Genomic DNA, 11,260 nt, shown 5'->3' with positions numbered 1-11,260 from the left:
CCCACCCCTCCTACTTGATGCCATGTGGACCGCTATATCATCAGGGTAAAGCAAGCCAGCAGACTGAGGTGTTTATGATTTTCGCTATAGTCTTTGGTTCTGCTTCATTAACATACTTGGACAGCTGAGAGAAGAAAAAAAAAACGAACAAAAAAAACATAGCGCTATTGCACATTTGTAGAGGCGGGTGCTTGACATGCGGGTACATGCAAATCCAGACAGACATTAGCATGCGGTGTTCTTGGGGGCAGCTGGAGACACCCACAGAATCCCAGAACATGAATCCCATTTTTTTTTTATCACTGCAGCAGGTCGCCAATAAATTGTATCGCGAGTCCTAATTCGATATTTCCCAGGAAAGAGCATGCAAAATATTATTAGTTTCAAATGATTTTCCACATGGACACAGTTCAACCCCAACAAAAAAAACATTTTTTTTGTTTTACATATGTTTAATTGAGGAAAAGCAGCAGATATAAACAAGAGAATGTAAACAGATGCAATGGTTTCAGAGAAATGAATGTGTACATGGTTTTTGGACTACAGTAATACCTCGATTGTCGCGGTTAATGGAGAGCAGACATGGCTGAGATACACAAAAAAAAACAAGAAGTGGGGTCATTTTTTACTTCAGTGCTGAGTCCTTGTAGCAAGTGGAGGATGGTCTTCCATTTGCCAATTTCAGTGTGGATTTTCACATTTTTTTAACAATTTTTTAATAACAAAAAACAAAATCCCCCAGAAAAAAACACAATGTAGCAAAACTACTAACTGTAGTTGTTTGCAACTTTAAAAAAATACAAAATTCAAGGCAACTCCATAAGATATGGACGGTGAAAAATCACAATAACAAAATAATACAACATATGCTTGTTCTGTATCTACCAACATGTTTCTTATTAGGAAATTTGAAAAAACATTAAAAAGGAAAAAAGATCTTCCAAAATACTTCACTCTGTATTACTGTTTATGCCTTTTCTTTTCACTTGGAGGTAATATTCATCATGCAAAAACATGGATGTAAATGCCTTTTGCAGAACCATTACTTTCCCCTCATCAAAATTTAGTTCACATATTAATCAACTTCTGCCATATTTGTCAAAACCTATTATTTAATCCCTGTGAAAGACCTTTTTTAGGGTCGCCCTGTAGTAATATTCTGACTTCAAAATTTAACCTATCATCAGACTGAAATTAAAAACAATTTCACGGCCCGACTATACCAACAAAGGGAGTTGGTTTGAAAAAAAAATCAAAGTCTAACAATTACATTAGTTTGTGGAGCGCTTTCAAATCAGCAAAAAATAATAAAAGCACCACTTGGCTACAGACTTGCAACCCAAGGGTGTTGTTCATTATGAGTCTCTAGTGGATCCGGGGCATGCCAGCTGACGCCTTTGTCCGGAGCTTGGACACGTTTCTCCGACCGTTCCTCGCCATTCACCCGCTTTTCTCGCGTCTCCTGCCGGGCTGCGACCAAAGCAAAGAAAACGGGGTGAGATGTCAACAAAAAGCCGTCAATGCAAGATGCCAAGTGATAAAAATCCGTCCAGATTTGATAGCACGACAGAGGGAAAAAAATCAATCCAAACAGCACCTGTGCTTCCCATCCACAAAAGCAGCAGATTTTCAACATTAGCCCCGACTCATTTTGGACAGTCACATCAGCGGGTGGACAAACAATCGGCTTTAAAGTCACAGGTCGCCGTTTTAATCAACATATTGCACTCAGACGAAGTGTTTGCTTGAAAACAATTCAAGTACTGTTTGCTTTCTTTTATTTTTTCAACCCGTTATGTTGAAAAACAATGCTACAACATCCTAATGTGAAATGACACTCATTGAATCGATTTCAATTAGAATTTCTCTATAAAAATCAATTTAAAATAGCCAAAATATGATTCAGGGCTATGCATTAGTAATTCTGCCATTAAAGTGAAACAGACAAAGCTGTTTACTTAACAAAAACGAGTTAACCGTGCGGAAAATGGCGAAATAAACAGTAAAAAAACAGAGAAAAGGCGACTTTTTGGTTTGATTAGATCCTGGTTTTACGTAGTTGAATAATTTGGCTGGATTTTGTGCTCGCCAACTGAATGCTTGTGCGCTGCAATTAAGTTGATTAGAGCTTTTTTTCTAAACTTTTTTCCCCGTTCTCTAGGCAGACATTACACGGCGAGTAATCCCTTAGACGCCGCTTTTCCGTGGCGAGAATTGCCAGAGTCACTTTAGCTGCCTTTTCCGTTCTATCCCCCCAGCAACAGCTGCTCATTAGTGTCCAGCCAGGCTACAAAATGTGTTTTTTGGAATGTGGGAGGAAACTAGAGTACCCAGAGAAAACCCACGCAGAACAGTGTCCCAACAATTGATGTGTATGGAATGAAAAAGCTTAAAAACAAGTGCAAATATTTTACACAATGACAACTTAACCAAGGCCAAATACCCACTTTTTTTACCTACAATTTTTTCCTCGAGATACGTTTTGCCAATAGCAACGTATGTATTTTTCGACTGGTAAAAAAAATGAACGGAAAATGTAACATAACCAACGAAAACGATGAACCAATTTGTTTACGATATTACACAATATGTCACCAGATGTCTTTTAACTCATCGGATAGGTTTGCCGAGCAGTTTAATTTACAGAAGTCTAAAACTACGACAGTACGGAAAAAGCACCAAAAATAGTTGTATAACATCACAAAATGGAAGTGATCTAAGAGAGTATTGCCAGACTAGGATTCAAGTATTGCGATCTGCCTGGCGACAAATGGGCGTGGCCTTAGAAAATTCTATATTTTAAGGGAATTGAAACCATAGGTTTTATGGACAGACTAGCAGAGAAATGGCCTCCATCTATCGAAAAAAAACATCTAAGACTGCATATCCGAAGAGCTCTCAAACTTATGTTTGATCTCCTGTTTTGATGAGGGTATCAAAGGCCTTGATGATGAGATGTTGATAAACATTGAGCTAGCTCCAAAATGGAAAGAAAGGCGGGTTAGATAGAGCGAGTAACCAACCTTGGGGGGGTGACGTGGCCTCCCTCCAGCAGCGTGGGTAGGTGGGCGGGTCTCCGAGCACCAAAGCGAGAAGCCTAGTGGGAGCAAAGAATCCAAATCAATACTCAAGTCAACAGCACACAAGCAGAGACTTGCGAGATGGATCTCATGCAACATGTCTACAAGAGAACATCTGCTCATGCAACCCAAGTAAACTTGATAACTTTGTACAAGTGGAACATGTTTTTTTTTTTCCATTTTAAAAATATTACCAAAAAAAACAGCTATTGACTTCGATTTGGCTTTGTTGATTTTAGCAAAGAGTTGCATTAACACTAGGTTAGTACACAGAATTATTTTAGTACATAAAATCCACTATTAATGTTTTTTTTAAACTTTTGGAGTCTTTTTTTTTTTTACGTCCTTGGGTTACTACTTTTAAAAGCAAGTTTATGTCAAAAGGATAAAAAAACACACGACTAAATTAAACATTTAGGGTTAGGTTACCTTTATAGTGGAGTTCTCTACAGTAGGTTAAAAGTCTCCTCTCCATTGCACTGCCATTAGTGTGTCATTCATGACAACGAGGCCTAGATCCTGAATGGTGGTTTGAATTCAGTTAATTTGCAGCGGCGAGATGAAAGCAATTGTCAAATTTAAGGTTAAAACGAGAGCACAGGTAAGAGGATTGACAAAATATTATACATACCCAGGCATTCATATGCTTTACAACTCTATGCACATTAGGAAGCTATTCCGGCTTATTTTAGCGGTCTTACCTCGAGAGTCCTTTTTAAAAAAGTATAGAAAGAGAGAGAGAGAATAAGCTCTTTTCAAGACAGCATTTAAGAGGGTTAAAGTCTGTACACGTCAATGGAAAATTCATTTAAGATTTAAAATGCGTTTTTTCGTAAGAAGAAAAAAAATAATAAAGGCCATTTACAATTGGACTAGGACAGGAAAACAAATCAAAGCAAGTTATGTTTCATAGAAAACCCACTAAGCTTTATTGACAAACTGCTGCAAAACATCTTTTGGACAGATTTAGTAACCTATTTAGGCAAGCGTACACAGGTAGCATAATGCATTTTTTTTTTTTTATGGAGAGGGTACAGACTAAGTACAGTTAGGAGCTTTTAAAATATGTACAAGAGTTGGGATTGAGCTGCAGGATCCCTTCTCTGTGGAGAGAGACGACCCATGTGGAGATTTGTGTCCAAATCCTTTTGGATTCTCTTGTTTTTTATTTTTTTTAATTTTTTTCCCATGCAGTTTATGCAGAATCAAATCGCCAAGACCTGAACTGTATGGCAACATAACAGGAGGCCATTGTTTTGTGCTCAGGGAATGGGTAGTAAGTAGGTTTTCTGCTTTTTTTTAACATGACTCGAATTAAGGATGTAAGGACAGGCCATCTCAACAACAGTGTCTTATTAGGGCTATATTTCAAAACTCTAAAAAAAGGACAATAACAAATATTGCAGCCTACGTCTAAATAAAGAATTATGTTTTTAGAACTATTTAAAAAGAAGCCATCACAAAGAAGGAATGGATGGAGTTCCATTAACGTTAAACTTGACTTGTTTTTAATTTTCTTTTGGTTTCTACATTACAAGTTTAAAACAAAAAGCTCTTTTTATTGGACTATATTAAAAGAATTTTGAAATGTAGCCTAAATGGGAATCCGCAACTGAATCTTGACAGATTCTTTATTTAAAACACACAAAGTGTAATGGATCATTTAAGACAATTGGAGAGTGAGCCACTAATAAATGGAAATTATCATTACAAATCAGTTTTGTTTTTTTTGGAGGGGTAAAAACAATGCCAAAAAAGCCAAAGGGGAGGGGTGGGGAGGAAGGTCAGATAAACAATACAGGTAAAAAGAATATGAAAATCTCTAGAAATCACTTTGGTTGTGTGTGTGTGTGTGTGTGTGTGTGTGTGTGTGTGTGTGTGTGTGTGTGTGTGTGTGTGTGTGTGTGTGTGGATGGGTGGATGTCGTATGTTAATGGAATATATATGTTGTGCAGCCAAATCAAAAAAATTAAAAAAATTAAAAATCTAATCAAAAGAACATAAAAAAACAAGCTAAAATAAATTTCTAGTTCCCAATGTTGTAGCAAAGTCAATTTTTTAGAAGGAGGGGGAAAGGGGGAAGGCGGGACAAAAGAAACAATACAGGAACCAAAGCCAAAACGGACAATTACTTGGTTTTGGGCTGCATAATGCGAGAGCTGCCGATGTCGACAGGCGCTCGTCAGGACAACCCTGTAAAGGGGGGAGGCCGCGTCCGCTTCAGTAATGTTGGTACGGATGCTGCCTGAAGGGCGTCTTAGTGCCCCCTCTGGCTGCGGGCGTGGCTTTGCCCGGAGCCGCTCGCTGGGTGCCGTTCCAGTCGTCCTGGGCTGAGGAATGACCGCACGTTAAATGACAGTGGATGAATAGCCCACTTTGCAATTGAAAACCCATCAAATACGCTACTCACCAAAGTTTTCGTACGTCTCCGTGGTCTCTCCGTGGCCGTAGTCGTAATATTCTGCCTCTCTGGTAGTTGAGGGACGCGGCGGAAAAACAAACAACAACAACAAAAACAATTACTGGCGAACTAGCATCCAGTACCTGTTGACTAAAATGTCTGCTGAGATTCTAATTGTCTTCCTGGGATGAGGTGGCAGGTGAAATTCGCAACTCACGCCTGGGGTTGGGCGTAGTAGCTCTCGTATGACTCGTAGGATGGGTCAGTGTAGGTCTCGTCGTAGGCCTGGAGACGGAAGAGGCTGGTTAAAACACACACTCCCGCATTTCACCACCATCTAAACACTACAAATTCGTCAGAATGACTTACATATTGCTCATAGCTTTCTGCGACGGCGGCGGGAGTGTGCTGGTGGGGAAGCATCCTCTGTGCGGGCCCGCCGGCGGGCGGTCTGACCCCACGGGCCGCCGCTGCCGCCCCCCTGGCGCCGACGGCTCCTCGGGCGGCCGCCATTCCCCGGGCGGCGCCCCGTGCGCCTCGGACTGCGCCGCGAGGAGGCATCCCTCTGCCTCTGGATGGCGGAAAGCAAGAACATGGTTGTCGATAGGCCGAGAACGTCACCCAGCCGGATTGTCGTCCTTACCTGTGTGGTCCCGGGGGACCGCCGCGCCCTCTCATGGGCATGCCGCCTCTTCCTCGGCCCATTTGCTCGGGGCCTCCGTTCAGGTAGCCCATTTCCATGAACTGCTCTTGGCAGATATCGTCCGTCACGTCCTGCACGGTCAGCGGAAAATGAACATGACTACAGAACAGAGGCTCGTTCAAGTGGAACTCTTGCAGCGTGCCGACTTGCTATCCGTCCAGATAAGCATCTCCTGCATATGCCTTATGTAATATCAAATCACGCGAGTTGGGTCACCGCAGCGGCCTAATGACAGGGAAATGGGAAGTCACTTTGCTTCATCTACAAGTCAGCGTTCCACTGGCATTCACAATAAAAGCAGGGTCAGTCAGTTCCATTTCATGCAAGATTTGGACCACATATGCTGTAAGTAGGGTTGGGCAATATGGCAAAATATGATATCGTGATACATTTTTATTTTTTAAATCAGACCATGGTCCACATTTTTTTTTAAACCTATTTGCACTATAGTGGCCATTTTCCTCATAAATGAAAAACCATTTTAAGACAAACAAATATTCTGAACAGGTCTAAGCATACTACACTACAATGTCTTAACAACTGAATGCTTTTCTAGTGGTTTGATTGACAGCATCTGAAAGCATGTATGCATGTACATTTATGTGTATGTATATATGTGCTTATCTATCTGTCTAAAATGTCTTTTCTATTTCTGCATCCTCACCCTCTTGCTACTGTGACAACCAAATTTCCCAAATACGGGATGAATAAAGTTATCCAATCCAAAGCACCACAGTACTGAAACGCCACATCTATTGGATCAGAACCCATCATTGTGGTCAAATCTGGACCTGATACACATCAAGATCACATCAAAACACCACAAGTTCCTCCACAACCTCACGTGACTTCTTGACTGGAGGCGGGTGCGCCTGCATCCTGCTTTATGTAATTCATAATTTAAAAAAACAAACAAACCAATCGCTTCCGCTTGCCCTGGCACCACAGCCCCAAAGAGAGCCACACTCTGACCCAATAAAATATTGTTATTTCATACAGCAGACCTCCGGCAGAAAGAAGCGGGAGCCCTAGACGCCAGAAGACGGCGACCCCTCACAATTACTTTAAACGGCAAGCTAAAAGCACGAGTCATTTGACTGATGGCGAATGAATCTAGAGCGACGTGTCGTGACACCGTCGCCGTATCTGGCGGGCAAGCCAAGTAACACATCTTTACCAATTGAAATGTTCCATTATCTCAGTGAACTTCTCAGGAGAATCAAGCTGTAAGACAAGACTCCAAACATTTGAAATCAAAGGCCTGGTTTTGCCTTTTTGAATGGAGTCCCATCAAAAGCTTCAGCAAAAAAAAAAAACCCAAGGACAAGTGCCCGGTAATCCATTCAAGACTTTGTATAACCTCAGTCAAACGGCACCAAAGCGCCACGTTTGAGAGCTTAAACGAATTTGCGCTTCAAAAGGACCAGGCCAAACTTTGTAGTTCAATTTCTGAGGCGCTCAGCAATTTACAACAACAAAAAAAACACCCTTAAATGATCGCGTCTTACAGACTTTAGATCTTGTTTATTTTATTTTTTTTAGCAGTGCCAGCAAAATTGTCAAATCGACATCAATGTCCTCAATTGAGTTAACCACGACTAGCATTGAATGCAACCCGAAACACTTGCCCCGAAACAACCTCAACATTTTAAGAGTGGGACCAATTACTTTTGATGTATGAATTGTTTCTTAACAACTAGCCTTTACAATCGCGGAAATTAGAACAAGTGTTAAGCCAACAGAAAAAGGATTTTGTTTGATTTACAAGATTGGCACGAAAAAGGCATTAAATCGTGACCTGAATCCATAAGAAAACTATAAAAGCAGACAAATTGGGGCCATCTGGCAGCTTTTATTTCATACATTACGACTCTTGCCTCTCCAGGACGCTGCATCCTAATTAAGAATCCACCGCTTGTGAACACACAGCCATCCCTCAAACCAACTATGCCTCCGATTCGAGCACTTTGGCATGAAACAAATCTAGAAACGGGCAGAATGGATACACGTGCATCATTGACCTTTCAATGTCGTGGACAGAGCCACCGACATACACACTCTGGCACTCTCGAAAAAGCGTACCGCCACTGAATGAGGGCGCTTTTGTTCAAGCTGCCAGTCAGCCGGCAGGGATGAAGCCACTTGCAGTGTTGCATCAAAAAAAAAAATGTATAAAAAGCAGACGGGGGTATAAAACAATTTTAACAATGCGGATTAGATCTTAATATTGCCATCATGCTTGTGCAAGTCAAGCCTCTGTTTACACACTAAACCGATAAAAAGGCTGACATTGAATGTGGGGAATCCGTGTAGATAACAATATGTCTGTCAATCTAAAAACAATGATAATCTGCGAGTGTCGCTATTTATTTAATTCATGTACAAACCAATGCGGCACACTATTTTTTTTTGTTTGGATATTGCTCTAAACCAGATTGGTGCTCGGACGTTTGGTCCCTGGTCAAATGGTGACAGAGTTTACTGTTGAAGCCAGCTCTCAAAATTATATCCATGGGAGATAATTTAATATCTAAGAGAGAGAGAGTTTAATATCTCAGTACATTTGACAGGTGACCAAAAGGGACCAAAAGACCGGCGACCAAACGTCCATTCACAAACCAACTTGTACACTCAAAGCAAATAAAAAAAAAAGAAGCACAACTCACCGGAAACAGGAACTTCTTGACCTCTTCCATCGCGTGGGCCATACGCAAATAAGCATCTGGAAGTGGGGCGTAGACTTCAATAAAGACGTGCAGCTCCATAGACAGGTGAGAGTACTTTGGCTCGCCTCCATTTCTTAGCTCCTCCTCCTTTAAACGGGGAAACGACAAAAGTCATATTTAAGGCCTTCCATAGTAGCTTTTTCAACTCCAAATGCTTTCCTAAAAGAGCAGATGTGCAGCAACAAGGGGGGTTCAAGCCATGTGAACGCGGGTTTACGCTTAAGGCTTGCACATGGATGGACCAGATGCTTAAAAAGGCTCTGGGAAACCCACAGGTGCGCCATTCCAGATGCGTAAAGCGAGAGAAATAAGCTGTATAATTTCAACAGGGTTTCAAATGGACAGCTATGTGTTCTCTATTAAGACAATTGACATAATGTACATACATACCTTGGCTTTGTCTCTCATGGAGCCTTTGCCCAAAACTGAGATCTTGGCGCCAATCTCCTCCTGGAGACGTTTAATGGTGTTGCCTTGGGGTCCCAGAATTTTGCCCACAAAGTTGAACTGAAAAAGGAAAACAGGACGTTCAGTAAACATGCAACACTGAGGTTTTCTGTAAATGATGTTTTTAAGACAGTGACACAGTCAAAAAAGAAGGCAGGAGGATGGGGAATATCTGTGATGGGGAGTTTTAAAAAGACCACACTTCTATGAGTTGTAATTGCAGCACTTCAGTTTTAAGATCAAGGTAAGACGACTAATTTGAGACCTCAAGTAACCCTGTGGCTTGATGTTATTGAAGTTGGACCGCGTCGGGGTAAATACAATCACGGCAAGGAGATGAAGAGGATAAAAAGCTCACCTTGGGGTACTGTTTCACGGGTATGAGGACGCGTTCCTTCAGTTTGATGAACTTGTTTGTGAAGAGATCAAGGTACGTGTCGTCTCCCTCCTTAGTTTCGCCCTTTTGGACTCTTTCGATTTCTGGAACGAGGATGAAGTGCTTATTTATACCACCGAGGACACGTTTGGAGTTATTTTGATGTGAATTATTCACAGGACAAGACTTGTAATTGATTTATTCCCATGAGGAATGCATGGACCACCCAGTTAGTATTGCGCAAACTTTTTTATTCACGGGGTCATCACATGATGATTTTTAATGGGAAAACAAACCAACAGGTTTTGCACACGTTACACCTTTCACTTTAAATCTGATTATGTAATTATAACACAACGTCGATCCAGATGTCAAAATCATTTAGCGTCCTTATGCAAACAGAGTCAGACTTTAAAATGATGTAAAAGCATGAGAATAATGCTAAAATGATACTGTACAACTAAATTTGCGTTCTTATGAGAATGCATGCATTGTTTACAAATTTTAAAACACTAATTTAACACAACATTCTGAGCTGCAGGAATATTATGAGTTTTTAGGAATAGAGCATGGTAACTCCCACTGTATTGCAATTTCGGATCAGATATTTAAGTCTGATCTGTAATTATTTTTGCACATATATCATGCAAAGCGTTGGCTAACGATTACAGACAAAGACCCTCTTTGGTGGTTGTGCAGGGGGGATGGAAGGGGGATCGCTTTGCACTTTAGCACCAACAATTGAATTGCAAGACGGGCTATTAAGTGCAAAATCAAGTGGGAAGAACATTAGATTAAAAAAATAGCAGAAAGCTGTCGATATCAGTTTGTATTGTGTCAAAGACGATGTCAATATTCTTGAGTTACTTTCAGGAAGCGGGAAATGGTGATGGAAAACTTAGAAAATAAAAGCAGCCAGCGTAATATTTGGAATACATTTATAAAGAAAGAAATCACACAGAAAAACACTTAAATGTATATCATTTAAACAAGAATAGGACGCTTCCGATTTGAGTCACAATGGGGAGTACATGTTCCGTTTCGATCATCGCCACATGGCGATCGACTGCGTAGTCGTTAACCGCCCTTCCCTCTCGACAAACTTCAAACAAACACACACAAAGATCAACAAGACATGCGAATTCGGTGTTACCTGCTTCTAAAAGTTTCATGGCGTGCGTAAAAGACTGATCCAGGCTGTCCTTCTCCGCCAGTAGTTGGGGGAGGTATTTACCATCGCCGTTCTCCATTTTGAGTTGGGAAAGAAAAGATGGGGGGTTCAGTTCCGGCGGAGTTAAAAAGCTTATGGCGGCCCAAAAAAAAGATCCTAACGAAGATCGCGAGGGGGGAAATGAATAGTCCTTGGTATGTAACTACAAAGTGAAGCGGTTGGAATTCTCCCTTGAGCAAATATTGGCTTCGATGTCCGATGCTTTGTTTTAACGTTTTTTTGTGTGTCCCAACTGCCTCGGCTTTTAATCCGATCCGCTCGGTAACGCCGACTGGGTTGAAATGAGAGCATAAAGG

The 11,260-nt window shown here is 41.1% G+C and overlaps 1 protein-coding gene across 2 annotated transcripts; it reads right to left on the bottom strand.

The window, feature by feature from the left end:
• Nucleotides 1-1,134: 1,134 nt before the first annotated feature.
• khdrbs1b (KH domain containing, RNA binding, signal transduction associated 1b) lies at nt 1,135-11,260 on the bottom strand. 2 transcript variants are annotated; one of them, XR_013330290.1, is made up of 11 exons: nt 10,887-11,260; nt 9,716-9,837; nt 9,301-9,417; nt 8,851-8,997; nt 6,125-6,255; nt 5,851-6,052; nt 5,699-5,766; nt 5,491-5,549; nt 5,213-5,410; nt 3,024-3,097; nt 1,135-1,470 (listed from the first exon to the last, which is right to left on the bottom strand). XR_013330290.1 is itself a non-coding variant. In XM_077743526.1 (9 exons), exons 1-9 carry the CDS (start codon nt 10,981-10,983, stop codon nt 5,301-5,303), a joined length of 1,053 nt encoding a protein of 350 aa, XP_077599652.1. In that variant the 5' UTR covers nt 10,984-11,260; the 3' UTR covers nt 3,981-5,300. The 2 variants fall into 2 exon arrangements, 1 of the variants encoding a protein (XP_077599652.1); XM_077743526.1 differs by lacking the exons at nt 1,135-1,470; nt 3,024-3,097 and having other exon boundaries at nt 3,981-5,410.

Source organism: Stigmatopora nigra, chromosome 21 (genome assembly GCF_051989575.1).
Source record: "Stigmatopora nigra isolate UIUO_SnigA chromosome 21, RoL_Snig_1.1, whole genome shotgun sequence".
NCBI classification, from domain to species: Eukaryota; Metazoa; Chordata; class Actinopteri; order Syngnathiformes; family Syngnathidae; genus Stigmatopora; species Stigmatopora nigra.
The sequence above is the reverse complement of the archived record's forward strand: the minus strand, read 5'-3'. Positions and strand labels throughout refer to the sequence as shown.

Bases quoted from the DNA above. Each gene is read 5' to 3' on its own strand.
- khdrbs1b (XM_077743526.1), bottom strand. From the start codon at position 10,983: ATGGAGAACGGCGATGGTAAATACCTCCCCCAACTACTGGCGGAGAAG. The intron at 9,418-9,715 runs GTGAGCTTTTTA...TTCCTTTTTCAG, and splicing joins CCGTGAAACAGTACCCCAAG to TTCAACTTTGTGGGCAAAAT. The intron at 5,767-5,850 runs GTAAGTCATTCT...TTCCGTCTCCAG, and splicing joins CAGAAAGCTATGAGCAATAT to GCCTACGACGAGACCTACAC.